This window comes from Enhydra lutris, unplaced genomic scaffold, assembly GCF_002288905.1.
Source record: "Enhydra lutris kenyoni isolate GAN:26980312 unplaced genomic scaffold, ASM228890v2 scaffoldscaffold95, whole genome shotgun sequence".
Classification (NCBI taxonomy): Eukaryota; Metazoa; Chordata; class Mammalia; order Carnivora; family Mustelidae; genus Enhydra; species Enhydra lutris.
The window spans coordinates 514,930-534,124 of record NW_019154179.1 but is presented as its reverse complement, the minus strand read 5'-3'; the positions used below and the strand labels follow the sequence as shown (position 1 = coordinate 534,124).

Sequence of the window (19,195 nt, the reverse complement as noted above, 5' to 3'; positions counted from 1 at the left end):
GGGGGGGGGGGGGGGGGGGGGGGGGGGGGGGGGGGGGGGGCTTGATCTCAGGACACTGAGATCATGACATGAGTGGAAGGCAGAGGCTTTAACCCACTGAGCCACACAGGCGCCCCATAATCAGTATTTTATAAACCATTAAAGAGATATATTGCCTTCCTTTTTTTGTAATAAATCTTCTAAATCTGAGTGTTTTCATAGTCCACCTCAAGTGCTAAATTTTAACCAGAAATGCTTGATCTATATTTAGATTTTGTAAAATTGAAGGTTAAAAAAAGTAGATGCATTCACATATCCAAAGTTGTTCCAAACAAAAACTGGATTATTAGATCTTAAATTTAGATTTGGATTAGATTAAAAATTCAGCTCTTCGGGCCACTGGGTATTTTTCAAGCGCTGAATAACTACGTGTGGCTAGTGGCCGCCATATTGGACATCGAGACCCGGAGCACCTATTGTGCGCATCACAGCAGTTAGACTAGGATGAGTCAGACAGAGTCCTTGTTTCCCCACAGTGGGGAAGCCTATGTATGAGACCCATATACAAATAGCAACAATGTAAGGTGGGTCATGACACTTGCTAAATACATGGAAAGGAAAGCATTCCAAGGAGAAAACGGAATGCACAAAGGAAGGCCCACGGCAAAGAAACAAACATTTAGAGATTGGTAAGTATGGCTGAGCATATGCCTAGGAGGGTAGAAATTAAAGTTTAAGAAGACAGCCTGGGGCAGTTCTGCTGAGAGCCTCAAGTAGCAAGCCAAAGAGTTTATTCTCAATCCACAGTTAATGGGGAGTAAGTTTCTGGTGAGGAGGAATCTTTTAGAAAGATCCACTTAGTATTGATGCGGACGGCTTGGTGGCTAAAAAACCAATTAGCTACCGAACCAGTCCAAGCCAAATATAATGAAAAATGGGGGAGGCCGTAGGAAAGGAAAGAAAATTCAAAATGTAATAAATATGGGTAAAAGGATACCAGGACTTGGCAATGTGGCCAGGAACTCAAGGAAGAAGAGGAGACGGAGAATTCTGTAGCAACTAAAATAAGGAAGTACAGATGAAAGGCTGGATGGGAAAAGTTATTTCTAATGTATCTGCACATAAATGTTTTAAAAGGAGTTGGAATACATGCGCATATAAGCTGGTGGGGGGTTGGAAGAGACCTTTGGGCAGACATGAAAAGATGTCAGTATCTATTTATAGAACGGTCAAATTAGCAGAATGGGCGACTTTCTTAGAAATAATGTATACTATGGGGGGGCAAGGAGGGAATCTGAGTAAATCAAATTACAGTACTATTCGTTAGAAAGCTAGGCAGCTGTTGAAAATTACCGCTTTTAAATTATATCAAAGGGGATATGGAAAGCTGCTTAAGATATACTTTTAAATGAGAACTTTCAGCTTGGATAATAAGATTCCAATTTTGTTTAAAAAGGATACGCACCTATGTTCTGTATAGCAGAGAAAATGTGTGGAAGGACCCAAACCACGCTGTTAGCAGGCATGGATTATTTCTGCAGAGAAAGACTGAAGGGGACGACGGCCTTTCCTTTTTATATTTTGCTATTGCTTGAACTTGCTACAGAGAACACATTATTTGAGTTTTAAAAAGGGAGACAAAGGAAAGGATAAACCATGTATTCAGACCTCCAGAAAAATGACTGAAAGGATTTATATCAAAAAATTATCTCTGGGCCATTTTAATTTTCTTATTTTGAACTTTTTTATATTCTAAAATAAATACGTAATACTTCTATAACCGGGGTGGGGGAAAGTCATAAAAGGAAATAATCTATAATACCGATGGTACAATCAATTTTAAATCTGTTTGCAAAGCCAAAGGTTACAGGGTTGGGTGTTCTTTAAAGAGGTTTGGATCCAATTTCTTTTACTTCTTTGGGGCTCATGCTTACTTTTATTGCTGCTGAAGTGATTTCCACATTTTTTTAATGATTTCCATTCAGTGCGGCCAAAAAGGAAAATCGAGGCCAACCACAAGGGAAGCCTTCCTGAGAGGAGACAAAAAGCCTCTGTAACCTGTGGAATGAAAACTTTACCAGGAGAACGTGACTCTTCTGTCATGAATGACTTCAATCGCTGGTGGACAGAAATTTTTAACGAGAACAAAGAGCATCGAAGCGATTTCAGTACTCTGCTTGTCAATCCCGGCCAAGCACACTAGTAACTTTATATTATAATGATGGGGACAAAGAACAAGGTGTCCCATTCACTGCCAGGCTGCTGCACCCAGAGGGTCCCAGGCCTTTGCAGAGCCTTTCACTGCAGTGGAACAGAGAAGGAATTCTCAAGGAGTGCAGAAAGGACCGCGAGCAAGTAAATCATCATCAACCATGTAAATAATGGCAGAGAATGGGTATGGAGATGAAAAGGCGCCTTCTGATCATTCACCAATGGAAAGATGTGCACTAAATCAGGGTCCTTTCTGTCTGACGCTGTTGTTTTTACTGAACAGTTAAGCGCCCAAGGAAATACCAGTTGGATCTTAAAGACAATTTATAGCTAGGCTGGCCTCATTGCACCTGGCTGTGTTTTGACAGCAGGTTTCGTCAGTTTATAGCAGAAATTCTTGTCTACACTATAAGCTGTCACAAATGCAACTAGACCTTGGAAAAAATGTACCGCTCAGAGGCAAACCTCTCCCTTTGCCGCGCCCCTCCCCCTTTTAATGAAAAGCAAAAAGCTCCCGCTGGTGGCAAAGCCTCCTTCTCTTCAGGGGAAATTAGGGAGCCTCCCGGGACTGAGAGGGTCAGCCCCAGTGTTACAGCCCAAGTGGGGTGCGCCTGCTTCTGGGCACTCGATTAAGGACTCTTTCTTTTCTCTTCCCTCGGGGCTAACTGCTGAACACAGCGGCCTTGTTGTTTGGAGCCAGGAAATTTCGGGATTCTGCTCTCTGAGCTCCCCACTCTTCCCAGCTTCCAGGCCAGGGAAAGAATGTCTGGACGCCTTGCTACAGCCTTGCCTCAGAACACAAGGCCCACAGCTTTGGCGAATGCCCTCTGCCCCCATCTAAAACAAGACGGCAACACTTGGCTCTTTGGGATCAGACAAACCTTAACTTTGTTTTTGAGATTCTTCTCCTCAGTGAATGGCCGGGTTTGGAAGCCCCTGTCTTAGAAATCACAGGACCTCACTGTAATACCTACACGTTGAAAGCGCTGCCTCCCAGGACCAGGTGTTGCCGTACCCACCCGTTTTGTTTTGCTTCTTTAAGACCTCAGGGTTTTATTCTTTTTTGCTCCCAGAATGATTGGGCCAAACAAATAACTTGTAACAGGTGAAACGCATCCCTGGACAGAAGGCACTGCGTCCTTTTTAGGAAAGAGTTCATGGCGGCTGGAGGCCAACATTTTCCCGTTTGATAGCTGGGACAAAGATGTGAAGAGAGGGATGAAAAGGTAATGGAAAGCAGCCCCTCCTGTTCCTTAATTTCATGGTTCACAGACATTCAGTGACATTCAGACACTCCCAAGGGGAAGCTCATATAACCAGCCATGAAACTGGAAACGAGCAGGCTAAGGGGGCTGCTTGCCTGGGCCTAGGGCAGAGTTTCTCACAGCCATGGGGGTCCACTCCCAGACACTGAGGCTCACTCTGATGGGTCTGCAGCTGCTGGGGGGCGGGGGGCTGGGAGGGAGAGTAGGCAGCAGGGAGGGTGTACAGGCCAGACTGGGAAACTCCAGGCCTGCAGGGTACCTTGACCAGCCCCACGCAGGATGCCACCCTCAACTTCCCAGGGCCTATGCTCTGGTAAGGGTCAGCACTCGGGGGCTGCCTGTCAGGCTCCAGGAAGCACAGGACCTGGGCAATGTGGAGGGAGGGGAGGCTCCAGGCCAGGCAGTTCCCACGGAGCTGGGGCTGGTTGGGAACATCTCTCCCTCAGACGTGCCCCTGGGCTGAAAGGGCGGGAGACAGTAGAACCACCTCCAGCGGGGACAGGTCCTGGTCTGTAAGATGGAGAAATGAATCTACATGGCTCATTCAGATAAGACCAGCTAGAGGCAGGGATGCAGAAGCAGGGGAGGACATTGAGGGGCAGCTGCAGCAGGGAAATGATGGAGAACTAAGGGCATGACAGGTCAGAGGAGAGCCACAGGCAAGCCAGCTCACTCACTCATCTGGCTATCTCCAAAGCCAGAGGCACCTGCTCAACCCACTGATGGCCTAAAGTGTTGCCTGGTGACACCACCCAAAATACACACCACACTTTTCAAGACCTTGCTTAACACATAGTTCGAGGTCAATCAGCACGCCCACTACGGCACCACAGTCCCTTGAAGCAGAGGCCAGAGGCATATACCGTGATCGCAGATGTGAAGGGTGGGAGACCATCATTTTCCTGATGTACGGATACTCCAACTCAGTAAAATGATTACTTTAGTATCTACACCTACAAACAAATGATTGTCAAAATCGAGCTGCTAAGCAGCAAGCTCCACGATCCCCCACAGACCCTCCCGAGCAGTTCTGTTGAGCGCACCTGTGGTATTCCAGAACTCTCCAGCCAGTCTCGGAAGATGTTTTCCACAGACAACTCAAGCCTTTAAAAATAAAACAAAAAGGCAAGCATCAAAACGTTACAGAGCACCTACTGCATACACAGCATCTTTTCCTCTAAACATTCAGGTACATCACAGCACGGATCTTCCAGAGAGGTAGCCACTCTCTGGAAAAAGCAAGGTTGTCCCAGGTTCAAGTGCAGAAGGCGCTCAGTCACACAGTGCCACTTCGGTCAACAGGAATGTGCAGGGTGGAATCTAAGAACCAGAGGCACACCACAGTAGGTGCTCTTAAGGCCCCGAGCGGGCTGCTGGGTTGGACAATTCAGGGAGGACAAAGCATGTCCACAGGACACATCAGGCACAACTGCTTCCTTGCAGTAGGCAGCAGAGTGAAATTGGAAGGCCCCAGCATTTAATACACCAAAATGAAATTGGTCGTGACGAGGGGCTGCGATGGGCACAAATGGCGCGACCCACTGTGAGAGCGCAGAGGGACCTGGCAGCAGGGACCACGCATGGTTTGCACGCCTCTGAAGCAGGCCCACGGGCTGCTTTGTTTGAAATATGACAGTTGCTCGTTAAGTCTGACCCAAAGTCAGCTGAAATTCTTTTGGTTCCGTGGCCTGCTGATTTGAATACTCCTTACATTCCTTAAGTATCCAGTCTGTTTGGGGTCAGCTGACCTCAGGTTGGGTCTTCCTGTCTTCCTGGGCTAATGACGTTTAAAGCGACCCCAGCCCATTTCTAGATAACCCCAGCTCCTGCTTCACATCCCCGCCCCCAGAGGCCTCTCCTGAGCCCTCTCCCAGGCTGTGTGGGTGGCATTCACCTCACTCCCTGTCCTTTGTGCCACAGCATCCAGCAGTGTGTGCCTGCCGTTTATTCCATTACTGGCCCTTTAACTGTCTCCCCCACTGGTCTGAAACTGAGATCAGGGTCTATGGCTGTTCGACTTGCTTCTCTAAATCCAGAAGAGAGAACAGTTCCTGGTATAAAAGATGATTCCCATAGATATTTTTTACTTGAATGAATGAAAACACATTTTACTTTTGTTTCAATAAGAAGTATTCCCTTTAAATTTAAAATCACCTTTCTGGGGCACCTGGGTGGCTCAGTGGGTTAAAGCCTCTGCCTTTGGCTCAGGTCATGATCCCAGGGTCCTGGGATTGAGCCCTGCATCATTGGGGTCTCTGCTCAATGGGGAGCCTGCTTCCTCCCTTTTCTCTGTCTGCCTCTCTGCCTACTTGTGATCTGTCAAATAAATAAATAAAATCTTAAAAAAAAAATCACCTTTCCCAGTAAGAGATTCCCAATGTGTTAAGCTCCAAACCTATAAAAATTTTATATATTACATACTACATCATAAATAAACAAATAAACAAACATATATAAATCGTATCCCTTCCCTAACACCCCCTCCCTTTAGGGACTGCAGAGAAACTATGGAAAGATAAAATTCTGTCCATCAGCATTGTTAAGGTGCCGAACCCAGTGCTCCCTCACCTCCTGGGCTCTGCTCCAGGCTGGGCAATAGTGAGAAAGGGAGGAGGGAGAAGTGGGCCTGTATGGGGTTGGGGAAGTAGGGGCTGACCAATATTTTTGCGACCTTTTCTTCCCCAGTGAGAAGCCAGTCACCAATGGGCCTTAGTCTTCCTGGGCCAGAGGAGAAGCAAAGGTTGCAGAAGGGAGCAACTGTCAGTATTTCCAGAGAAAACGGGGCGGCGGGGGGCCAGAGGGACTAAGCAGAGTAAATGGTTTGGATTCATTTCAAGATGATGCCCCTGTGTGGGAGAGGCCAGAAGTAGAAAAGGGGAGAATGATGACCTCCCAAAGACGCTTGCACTGGGCTCCTCGGGTTCCCCAACTCGGTGGAATTACTGGGCATGCCTTGTATGCAGGTGCCCACAGGTGTCACCATCCCCCCGCCTCGCCCCACTACTTCTCTGTGGCCACTTAACAGCATCAACCCAGGTGTAAGCAGCCTGGTTCCTGCTGTAACACAGAGCATGAGGCATGCGTGTGTGTGCACGTGTGCACTCGTGGACCTGCGTGAGTGCGTGTGCAGCACGTGGGGCAGGGGTGGGTGGGTGACTAGAGGGGAGGAGGTGGCTCTCAGAGCACCTTAGATCCAGAGCACTGTTGTTTTTTGAGCCCGGTCGGCTGCACGGAGAGGTGCGGGCAATGCCCTTCACAGGCTGGGAGGAGGAGGAGAGCGGGGCTGAAGGCGGCCCTTACAGAAGTGTCTGAAGAACTCAAAGTTGTTTCACTTTGTAATGAAATGTGCAAGGCTGCAGGGGCAGACAGACTGTACAATTTCCACCGAACATAAGAGGCTCCCTGGAAGGCCCGCTCTTGATGGGAAGGACGCAGACCATTCCCACCTTGCTGTCTGGCGCCCAGGAGGGGGGTTCACCTGGTGGTGCTGGGTTCCTGCCCTGGGGCCTCAACAGCTGGGGGGGATCAGCTGGTGCTCTAAGCTGTCTGTCCTGATTGAGAGGCACGCCTGCTTTCTTCCAGGTCCTTCCTTCCCTGAAGCTTTTCCTAAGCCGCCCATTCATCTGCTTCCTTTCCAGCCAGAGAGGGACACTCTGGGCGTCCGGAGCCCTGGGGCCAAGGGCTCCCATCACCCTCCTTCCCGCGAACTCAGAAAAGCCAAAGCAAGAGGCAGACTCTGACCAGAGCTTTGTTGTGCTGTGGTTCTAGGAAAACAGGCATTCTTAAAGCTTGCACAACTCGAGAGGAAGACAGGGGATTAAGAAAGGATTTAGACAAGAGTCGTAGTGAGGATCAAAGGGGCAAGTGCCCTGGGTCCACGAGGGGGGTTGAGGGAACCGGGGTTCAATGTCCTGAACAAGAGAAGTCTGGGATGACTTCACGGCCATTTTTGAGTGATTTTACAAAGGAGGACCAACAGCTGTTGTGCAGAGCCATGGAGGAGCAAGTAAGAGGACACGGACATAAATTTCCTTCAGGGAATCTTAGCTGAAATACGACAACTTTAAGGGTGGCATGGGGAGGGGCCAGGGAGTTGAGCCCTGGAAAACTGAAGAACAGGCCACGATTCTCCCTGTGGCATCGGTTCAGTGGGTGCCTACAGGGCACGAGGTTCTGTGGAGGGCTGAGCTGGGACCCCCCAGGAGGTGACTGTCTGACAGGGACACATGATAGGCATGCCCACAGTGCCACTAGCGCTAATGCAGAGCTGTGGGACATGTGCAAGAGGCACGGGCTGCCTCAGGTGGCTCAGCTAGAAGGACAGTGGGAGGCGTGTCAGGGGAATCTTCTTAAAGGAAGCAAAGCTTGAACCATGTCATGGAGGAAGGCCGTGCTGTCCCCAGTGATGGGGCAGGGCCAGCAAAATGGAAGGAAAGTGCATGCAGGGCAAAGGGAGCAGAAGCAGGCAAGTCCAAAGCCGTGGTCAACTGGGCTGGCACACAGAATGAGGTGAGGGGGAAAAAGGGGTGTTCTGTGAGAACCCTGACATCCTGCCACTGAGCCTTGGCCTCACTGAGGAGGCTCTGAGTATGGCTGCAGAATGGCGCAAAGGAGAAAGGGGGTCGAGGAAGAGTAACTGAGGGAAATGAGGCCGGAGGCAGGGAGACCAAAGTGGAGGCTATAAACAATTTGTGCTACAGTCTACGACCTGAACAGCTGGCCAGGCCACCTGTGCGGTTATTGCTTTGCAAAGTAGTAAGGCAAATTTTGCTTTGCCATATTTAGTATTTGCACACATGGGTACTGTTATAGAGTGGCACCAAAACCAAAGCAAACCAAAACCCCTCTGCCCATTTCCAAGTAAAGGCATAAAAGTAGCAGCTATTGCTTATTGAACACCTACTGTGTACCAGGCACTAGAGAGAAAGTCTCATTTAAACTTTACGATATTTGCACTATCCCCATGTCAGAGAGAAGCAAATGCAGGTTCCGGGAAGGCAACACAGATCCAAGTCTATGTTGCCTGCCTGCAAAGTCCCCACTTTTCCTCCTATGCTGAATTCAGGCATCATGATACATTGGCTGTGCTTTTGGGGAGCAGGCGAGCCTATGGAAAAGGAGGGCTTGTGCTTGCTCCAAACAGCCCTGCCTTCTCCTTCTTGCTCACATCTCTCCTGCTGAAGGCGTCCTGGCCCCTGCTGTGGTGGCCCGGTTTGTCTGCCCTTCGATTATAGTTCTGAAGAGATGCGGAGACCCTTGGGAGGGGCAAAAGTGTGAGGGCAGGAGAGTTCATCATTCAGCTGCATTCAGGAGCAAAAGACAGTCTCTCGTGAATGAAAAGAACATGTGTTTTCAGATCACTTTCCTTTGGAAAGGTTCAAAGCATCTTATAACCATTATCACTTCATTTCTCATAATATCCTCATGAAGTGGGTGTCAATTGTTGTCTGGCTTTGAGCAGATGGAGACCCCGTAGCATAAGAAGACTGGCCAAAGTCAGGCCAGACAAAAAGCTAAAGAAAGACCCAGGTTTCTAGACTCCCAGTACCACTGCTGGAATTGAACTGTACTGACGCCTATCTGGGGATTGCTAACAGGGAATGAGATTTTAAACTATGAGAGGATGATGAAAACAATAACTTAAGCTGCTACTGGAAAAAAAATTTTTTTAAGGTACTGTAAGTGACCTTACTTCCCAAGGAAATTATGAGAGATGTGTGATATGCCGAATTTTTTTTAAAAGTAGGGTCCATGCCCAACATGGGCCTCAAGCTCACAACCTCAAGATCAAGAGTTGTATATTCTACTGAGCCAGCCAGGTGCCCCAGTAATTCTTAATCTGCAAGGAAGAAATGAGCTTCAAGTTTGGAGGGAATAAGTACAATTACGTAGTTTTTGCTATTTTGATCATAATAACTGAGATGATGGTGCAGGTGAATTTTTAGGTCTGGACTTGGATAGATAGCCAGGGGAAAGCAAAAGCTGACTTTTTCAAATCAAGACACTCAGGGTCTAAGCCAATGGTGAATGTTTCCCTCTGAGATCATGTGGCTTAAATAATCACAATGACAAGCAGAAGCATTTCCACTTCGCTGGGACCCAGGACTTACAGGAAATTACTCTTCTGCATGTCTGATCACTATGGAAATTGATTTTATACAGATAGCTAAAAGTACACAGACCCACAACTGCATGCCCCCCATTTGTACTTGTGAGCAGTACTTCCGCCTCATTACCCAAGCCTCCTGGGCATCTGGAACAGCAGGTTGTTTTACCCGCTGGCTGCAGAATTCCCTCTCGGCACTCCTACATCCTGTAAGGCAACTCTGAGTTTCAGGCGTCTGTCTCCAGGTCCCCCGAGCTATAAACCTAGTCACACATAGTTAACACCGCAGGGGACAGAACACGCTGGACACCGTGGCATGACGCTGGTGAGAGAGATAAGCTGTGTTTAAAGCTGAGAAAGTTGCAAGGCGGGGGCTCTTCCTTTTGTGATGTTAGCATGCCTAGGAACAGACCCAGGCTCCTGCGAAAATGGTATTATACTTGCTGTATTACCTGCTCAGTTGATTTCCAAAGGCAGAGGGATGAGGATGCGGGGCTGACTCTCAGATGTGTCTGCCACCTGTGCCTATCACCTTGCAGCCGATCAGAAGAAAGGTCTTCACCATCTCGGCTCCCACCTGCTCCCCTGGAGACTCTAAGCATCACGTTCTGTCCACGCCTCTGAAGGAAAGCGCAACTTCCTAAAGCCCCCCCACAACTGCCACGTGAACTAAACCACAGATGGAAGGAACTCTGCAGGTGCAGGTACTGGATGAGCTCAAGCATTGGGGGCCTCGACACTCAGGGTCTGAAAGGGAAAGACCCTCGTTCGGCAGTGCCACCGACATTCTTCACAGATTTTTAAAATTTTCATAGTTTAGGTTTTTAAGCTCCCTCTCTATATGTGGATACAAATAGTGAGCATCTCAGAACTGTGCCCAGGGTTACTTGTTTCTCAATCAAAAGGGGTCATTTGTGTTCGGGCAGATAATGAAGATGGCTGAGGTCACTGAGCAAACACTCCCCAGCTCCCGGGGGGGAAGGAAGGCAGTGGACGACACCAAACGCAGGGACGTGCACACAGACACAATAACTGATGAGCAAAGAAAAAGCCACTGTTGGGGCACCTGGGTGGCACAGCTAGTTAAGCGTTCGACTCTTGGTTTTGGCTCAGGTCGTGATCTCAGGGTCGTGAGATTGAGTCCCACATCGGGCTCCATGCTCAGTGAGGAGTTTGCTTAAGACTCTCTCTCCCTTTCCCTCTGCTCCTCCCCCTGCTCTCCCTCCCCCCTCTCAAATAAATAAATCTTTAAAAAGGAAAGAAAGAGCAAGCCACTGTTGACAGGGTGGAGGTATGAGGTGGGCAGGGCTGGCTGGCACCCAGGGTCTGTTTGGATTTCCTTCTAAGCACTTTTAGCTTTCCTTCCCTTGGTCTCATAAAACATCAACATGTAAACAGAAACCTCACACTGAAGAGGTCTAAAACACAGCTCTTCACCTCCCTCCCCTCTACCTCCAAATGCTCTCCCTCCCACTCCTTCTGCCCCATAGGGATTCCCAAGACAAATTCCCGGCCCGCTCTGCTTCCGGTGCTACTCCAGAGTGTCCCTTGAGTGGTGCAGAAGGAAGGCCAGGTTGTGCTGCACTCCTCCATGTACCTTTCAAAACCAACCAACCAACTCTTAAACCGTGGCCCCTCTGGAACATTCCTTGGATCTGTTCATTACTCCCAAACCCTCCTGCCCCTGCCACACTCCCGCCTGGGGGGTGGGGGGCTCTAGATCTCGTGAGTGAACAGCTCTCTTGGTTTCTCATTGGTCTCATGACTTCTAGTCCTCCCAGCCCACGTGGATCTTCCACAGTGCCCCCCGGAGCAGCCTTCCAATCTGCTGATGGCAGTCTCCTACTGAGAACCTTGAGGGGTACCTCTCTGCCTGAAGGCTCATGGCTAGGATACATGGGCCTTTTCTTTGGTACCGAGGACTCTGAAACTCCCCAGAGCACTTCCAACACTGAGACATAATGATCTGTTTTCACACATATCTTCATGTTGACGAGGAGCTCTCTCCAGACTGGACATGGAACCTACTCCTTTCTGTCCCCCAGCGTCCAGCATAAAGCCTGCTAGGGGAGGCGCTCAATAGATAATGTTAAATTAATCGAAGCAAGAGAACAACGCAAAGCAGTGTGACATGGAGGATACCGGCCCCTGAACACTAAGTGCCTGGTCTAATGTGAAGAACCTTGCCCCACTAACAATGGCTCACGTGCCTGACAGATGTGCCCAAGGATCAGTTTGCAGCCAGGCCACAGATTAGAGGCTCTGGGGGTAGGTGTGGGGCCTTTGGAGACCTAGATAAAATTGGTACAATATGCTGCATAGGTAAAAGGGCAAACGATCTGTTTTAATAGCTGAATTCGATTCTGACATTAGTTAGCAGGAAAGAAGATGTTCGAGTTTCAAAAAAGGTTCTGGTGTACTTGCTGAAATAGATGCATTGCAGGAAGGAAATCGCCTTAACTTTAAAGGGGAATTTTAAAAGGAAGCTTAAACCTGCTAGCCAAAACATGACCCTAACTGGGAAAGCCGTCCTCTCAGGGGGTGAAGGTTGGTGGTCAGTGGCCACCCTTAAACAGAGACTGACTCTGCTCTGCCATCATTGCAACAGAAGTCTCTTTGCGGGCCTAATAGTGTGTCCCTCGATAAATATTCACAATTATAAGATCCAGGCTCCCTGGAGCCAGGGGGCTCAGGGCCATCCCCATGAACTTCATAACCTTCTTAGGAAGTGAATAAAAAGAAAGAAGCCCTCCTAAATGAAAAATGCACTTTGTAGCTTCCCTGAAATTTGCTATACTTGTACCCTAAGAAGTTCTTCCAAAAGAACGTATAGTAACAAACTTTCATAATAGGAATATGCTATTTCTAGTAATTGTCTTGTCTTTTTTTCCCCTTGTATTAGTTTCTAAGGAAACTGCTCCATTTTATCAGAGAACCTCACAAGTTATTCCAGGGCAGGTACAGAAGAAAAAGGAAAAAAAAAAAAAAAAAAAAAACCTTGCAGGTAAACTGTTGTTCCTGACCTTAGGAATAATAGCCACATCTGATATGATCTTTGCATGTGAAAAAAAAAACCCATATGTCTGCTTAAAAAGAAAGGATGGTAAATCTGAAACACTTCAGACTTTCCAAAACAAGCCACACTTCCTTCAAGCAGCCTCCTGAAAAGCTAGTTATCTCGGGCGATTACTAATGCCCCCACGTAATCTCCCTGTATAAGACTGCCTTCGGCATCAAAAGGCATGAACACAAAGAGGTAGAAATGAAGGAATTTATCAAATAAGATGGGTATGTTCGTTCTGTATGATGCACTGGCTTGCTTTACGTGTGTGTGTTCACATCTAATTTTAAAAAACAAGTGGCTAACAATAACACTTCTAACTGTTGGAGCAAGAATTGGAAGTAGAAGGTGGAAGAGGAGGAGTTGAAAGAAAAGGCCAGGCAAAAATCCAACACTTGGGAAAAAATCTTCGTGTCTTCATGGCCCCTGGATTCCCCCTATCCTGAATTTGCATGTCATTTCCTGGTGGCATGAACCCTGCCACCTTCGCTAGAAGACACTCCATTTGGACTGCCCAGGATGCTGGCCCACCTACACGGAGGATGGCCTTGCCCAGGTCCAAGCCAGTGTCTGCATGAAAGAATTCATTTCCACATTTGGAAACCTACTGTGAGCATAAAAACATAGTTAAACCTGTGGATCAGAAAAGAGAAGAACATTGGCTCTTCTTCAAAGTAATATTTAATTTCTCAAGATGCCCCCCTTTAACATTACATACCAATTTTGCTACTGGGAATTATATTTCAGGGTATTCTTTTTAGTGTCTAAATTAAGATAAGAAATGAGAAGGAGAGGGTTGGAACGAATCCAGTGTAAAGTTTGATGTAGGTCCTAAACCTCCTCCTCCTGTACGTGGTCAGCCCCCAGAACCTCAGTGCTCTTACCAGTAAAATAGGGACAGACATGGCATGCGCTAAATAGTGTTGGTTGAAGGATTAACTGGTGGCTTGCATATAGAAAGTGCTGGCTTCCAATATCCACTATGAAGACAGTGGTAGTTGGGGGGTGGCACCGTAATAAGGATTAAGTGATTTACTGTATATAGACCCTGTATACATGGCCTAAGGCCCAGAAGATGACTATTGTTATAACCATATCAGTCATTGATTGAACACCTACTTTACACAGATGTTATCTCCTGCACTCCTCCCAAGGCTGAAACACTGAAATTCGGAGGGATGAAGTAACTTGCTCCGAATCTCAGAGCTGGGAAGGAGCGCCGCTGGGGTAAGAACCTAGGAGAGTCTGACTTCAAATCCCAGGCTCTTATTACTACATGACACTTTGACCTTCAATGAAACAGTACTTCCTTATATTAAGCCATGTTAACTAAAGATCCCTCACTTAGAATTTTCCTCTCCTCCAATCTTTTTTTACAGCATCTGAGGCCACAAAGTGTCCTTGGCTTGTCTCTCACGTTACTTTCAGGACTTTTGACTCTGGGTCCTCTCAAGGTTGCATGCCCCCTGGCTCCCAATATCCACAGGGGCCTAGCTCTAGGTCTGGTTCATTGTCCTGGGCCAGGTCCCTATTTCTGTCAAGAGATGAAGACTGAACTTTCTAGATTGTAACAAGCCAAACAATGGCAGGGTCCTTTTTAACATGAAAAGTAAAACCGAGCTCTTAATTCCTAAATTGGTCCTCACCTTTCTTCTTCTGGGATATTCTCCAATAGCAGTTGAAGGAAATCCTGGAATAAGAAAAAAGCAAACCATTAAAGATGTCCATCAATAAATAACTGTCCGGAATCCTGCCAGAGCCCGAGTGCTCCCAGCTGCTGACAGCTCACCTGCTAGGGAAGCTAGGCCTGTGTTGACTTATTAGACTATATACCCTATTTATTAATTTACCAGGCCTTCAATCCAATCAGTTAAAGAGATTTGTTTTGTAAAAACCGCAAACAAATTGAAAAATGTACTATTTGTTGTTTTGACCTAAACCAACAGTTTATTTCATGTTTAACTATTTTCAAAAGGCTGCCCATAGCATAAAGCACTATCTCCTTTCTACTTAATCAGGTTTTCCACCTCCCGAGCTTCCCCTAGAGATCCTGGGACACCTGAACACTCTCAACTCCAAAAGGCTAGGAACTACCTTGCAACATTCTTGCACTGTTCTATGGAAAGATAAAGACAGGGGTGCCTAGCTCCTTCAGTCAGTAGAGCCTGTGACTCTTGATCTCAGGGTTGTGAGTTTGAGGCCTGCGTTGGGTATACAGATTCTTTTTTTTCTTTTTTTTTAGATTTTTTATTTATTTATTTGACAGACGGAGATCACAAGTAGGCAGAGAAGCAGGCAGAGAGAGAGGAGGAAGCAGGTTCCATGCTGAGCAGAGAGCCCGATGTGGGGCTCGATCCCAGGACCCTGAGATCATGACCTGAGTTGAAGGCAGAGGCTTTAACCCACTGAGCCACCCAGGTGCCCCGGGTATACAGATTCTTAAAAAAAAAAAAAAAAAAAATTAGGGGTTCCTGGGTGGCTCAGTGGGTTGGGACTCTGCCTTTAGCTTGGGTCGTGATCTCAGGGTCCTGAGATCCAGCCCAGCATTAAGCTCTCTGCTCAGCAGGGAGCCTGTTTCCCTCTCCCCCTCTGCCTGCTTCTCTACTTGTGATCTCTCTCTCTGTCGAATAAATAAATAAAATCCCTAAAAAAAAAACCCTAAAACAACAACAACTAAAGATGAAGACAAAAATCAAGACAATTCATATCCCAGTGGAGGAACAAAGATGTCACAATTACAAAATGGTTCGTGGACCCCTGCCTCAGTTTGAAGCTGCTTCTAGTGATACCGCCATCTCCTATTGGTCCACATTTAGGATCTTTCAATAATAGATTTTTTTCAACCTAAACTGTATAACTCAGACACACCTATTTTTTCCCTGTACTATGGAAAATTTCAAACACACTCAAAAGTAGAGAAGCATATAATTAACCTTCATGTACCCATCAACCCACAGCCAATCTGTCCTAACCTCTTACCTGTCTCCTGTATTATTCAGAAGTGAATCCCAAATATTATATAACACCATCAATGTTTCAATAAATATCTCTAAAAGATAAGGACCATTTAAAAACATAACCACAATACCATAGGCCTAAAATATTCACATATGAATGTTCAAGTTCACATTTACATTTAATCGGCACCTTGAGTATTGTGACCAATCTTTTTACCCCATCTAATTCTGGAATCTTGATTTGGTGTCAACCAGATTTGTCAGATAAATTACAGGATGCCCAGTTAAATTGGAGGCATACGTACACTAAAAAATTATTTGTTGTTTATCTGAAATTTGAATTTAAGTGGGAGTTGTCCATTTTCATTTGCCAAGTGACCGAAGGCCAGTGTTAACCCTAAGTTATCTGAAGGGTTTGAGAAGAAGCTTTATGGACAAATACAGAACATGAGTTGGAGAAGAACAACATTCAACTTTCTGGACTTGATGCTGGACATTCAATAAGATCTACAATTGAAGTTTTCCTTTTAATAAGCCGAAAATAATCTTTTAAAACAAGTCCTTTAAAGAGGGGCCTGTGCATTAAGCCCAGATAACCAAACAAGATGCTACCAAGCCAGAATTCCTACAGAAAGAAGCCACACCCTCTGCCCCACCCCTAAGACCCAGGTCTGCAGATCCAGGGTCAGCACCAGCAAGGGGATCTGATGAGATCCAGTGAGGACCCAATGCAAGATGGAAGCAGCAGCACCAACCCCCTATTACAAACAGCCGGAATTAGAGAGGAACGGGAATCTGCAAACAATTTGTATGACGAGGTGTTCTGGCCCTATCATGGCACTGGGCGGAGCCACCGTCCCTTTCTGTGTGCTTACACGTGGCTAGGGCCGGGTCTTCTGGAGGCAAAGTCTCCCTGTTAGGACTGCTAATGAAAGATTTATTTCTCCTAACCTCTTTTCTCCTTTTAAGTCATTATTTGTCTACTGTTGCTTCACCTACAATAAATGATACAAAGAGTAACAAAACTAATATTAAAAACATGGATCATGCAGTCAAAATGGAAAGGGACAACTCCAGATAGAATAATGTCTCACATCTAGAGTTCTTCCTAGCACCTGCAGTGGGTATACAGAGAAAAAAGGGAAATGAGTAATATCTAGAATGTGAAGAATTATTTTTGTTTGACGTTCTTAAAGTCATTATTTTTATAATTTTGACAGTTATTTTGCAAAAAGGCTAAATTAGAAATTACTTTATCGCAATCTGATATGTTGATGACTTTGCAAATATTTCACTGGCTTACTGACAGTATTCCTGCTTCTTAGAAATCTGAGTGCTGGGGTGCCTGAGTGGCTCAGTCGGTTAAGCGTCTGCCTTCTGTTCTGGTCATGATCCCAGGGTCCTGGGATTGAGCCCCGCATCGGGCTCCCTGCTTCTCCGTCTCCCTCTGTCTGCAGCTCTCCCAGCTTGTATGCTTTCTCTCTCTCTCCTTCTGTCAAATAAATTAAAATTTTTTTAAAAAAATCTGAGTGCTGCACTGATAATTTCTTACTAAATTTGCTTCATTATCTCTTTATAGTCCATATCAACTTATCCCATATTTGTCCAGCAATTTATGCTCAATTATGAGTGTGTGTTGGGGGGGAATGATTTTAACTCAATGACAAGGGGGAGAATTGAATTGTAGGAGAAACTGGAAATTCAGAGTTAACCTTAATTCTGCCCTGTTGCATTTTCCAATTACAAATGGATCTTTCTTTATAGGACTGCAGAGCACAATGTTCCAGAATTTTGTGTCAATATAGGAAAAGTACAGGAGGTCCCCAAGAAACCTTGCTTCGTTTTTAAGAAAGCTTGTCCTGCCTCCTAGTAGGTGGCCATCTGCCTCTCCTGACTTAGAGCTGAGACCTGGAGGCCACCCAGCAGCTTGATGGAGGCTCTCAACCAATGCTGGGAACAATGAGTCTAGAGGATCACAATGGATCACAAAACCCCAACACCTCAAGCATCTCTAAGTCATGGTGCCTGTATTCTCAGAGGCTATGTGAATGCCCATCCACAGTGCTAGATGTTCTGTCCAGGCTCCATCCAATCCAAAGAGATTCTTGGCCCCACTGCTGTACCAGCTCTCAGTGGATTCAACCCTACTGGCCTTTCTTACTCCTTTCATAGACCTAATCATTTACCATGACATGCTAGTTTTCCTGGCTCTTTTTGTAAACTGGCATACACCCCTGGAGTGGACTCATGATAGAAGCTTTTCTCCACCCTCCACAATAGGAGGACATTAAAAGAAAAATGCCTCCCATTATTATTCCTTCCCTCACCAACTCTTTTCAATTCTTTCATCCACCTTCCTCTTCCCTTCAGCATGTTGGCAATTTTGTAAAGGCAATTTATAAATCTTAAATGGACAAGGAGGGCTTTCCTTCAAGGCCGATTCTAGGATCACAGACAAAGTTAGCTAGCAATAAATGCCAGAGCCCCAGTTTGTCACCTCCACAGTATGTCTGAAAAGAGATTAAAACCAAAGGCAAACAAGATTAAAAAAACAAAAAACAACAACAACAAAAAAAACCAAAAACCAAAAAAGGCCTCCTGCTGTTTTGACAATGGGCTAGGGTAAAATTTTATCTGGATCCTTAGAAATTATTACAAGCCCTCACCCGAATCAAAAAATACATTCCTTGAGAATATTTTTCCATTTCCTACTCTCTTAATAATCTATACACCAATCAGGTCAGTCCCAGACACTTTATTTTGATTAATACCTAACGACACTAAATTAAACATAATTTTTTAAAAAACTACACTGGTTTTTGGCACATGGCTAATTTGGTAATTGTTTTTTAGTCCTGGTAAAAATACTCAAAAAAAAGGAGGTACACATAGATTTATGGGATAAACTGGCAATGGCTTAATAATTGCACAGGTTTAGTAATTACCATAGTCATGGGGAGGAAGAGGTAGAAGAGGCAAAACAAATAACCAAATAATTTAAGCAAGGACAGTTTTGGCAGGATAAGAACCGAGACATGAACTGTCCGGCAAGAAGCCATTGTTAACCTGCAGTGGGGATGGGGACGGTGATAAACCAGAATGTTGGGGGGGTGGGGTATTCACATGGGAAAAGATTAAGAAGCAAACTGGAAAAAGAAGAAACTGAAGGACTTCTGAGCAAAGAAACTGGATCACAGCCTTCCTCATCACTAACAAGAAATATAAACAAAAACCCAATCCACTAAAAAAAGGGGGGGGGGGCAGAAATGTCACCAGACACATCCAAAAAAGGAAAGAAGGACAGCCTCATGGCATAAACTTCAAAAGGAGACAACTAAGGAAAGAAACATAAGATTCCAACAGCCTCCAGCCCTCCCTCTGCACCACCCCCAACCTCATGCTTAGCAGTAGTGGGACTGGTGAATTGCCCAAACCCTGCAAATTCTCATGAATACCCACACATTTGGAAAGAAACAGGAATATCTTTCCTCCTTTTTTTTTCTTTTTTTTTTTGACTGTGAAGAGACTAGAAATGTTTACTGGAGAGAGATGAGCAAAAGCTGGGAAATAAACAAGGAAGAAAGATGCTCTTTAATGAGCTGTAGAGCTTCTAAAG

At 45.9% G+C, this 19,195-nt stretch overlaps 1 protein-coding gene across 3 annotated transcripts in view; it reads right to left on the bottom strand.

The window, feature by feature from the left end:
* Nucleotides 1-19,195, bottom strand: part of LOC111139084 (chromosome unknown C9orf3 homolog) — a 353,105-nt gene that overhangs the window by 104,228 nt on the left and 229,682 nt on the right. For all 3 annotated transcript variants that reach the window (XM_022491219.1, XM_022491218.1, XM_022491220.1), the window contains exons 10-11: nt 14,269-14,312; nt 4,499-4,559 (exon numbers count right to left, since the gene is read on the bottom strand). In XM_022491219.1, the coding sequence (XP_022346927.1) occupies nt 4,499-4,559; nt 14,269-14,312 (105 nt within the window). The remainder of the gene's footprint in view (nt 1-4,498; nt 4,560-14,268; nt 14,313-19,195) is intronic.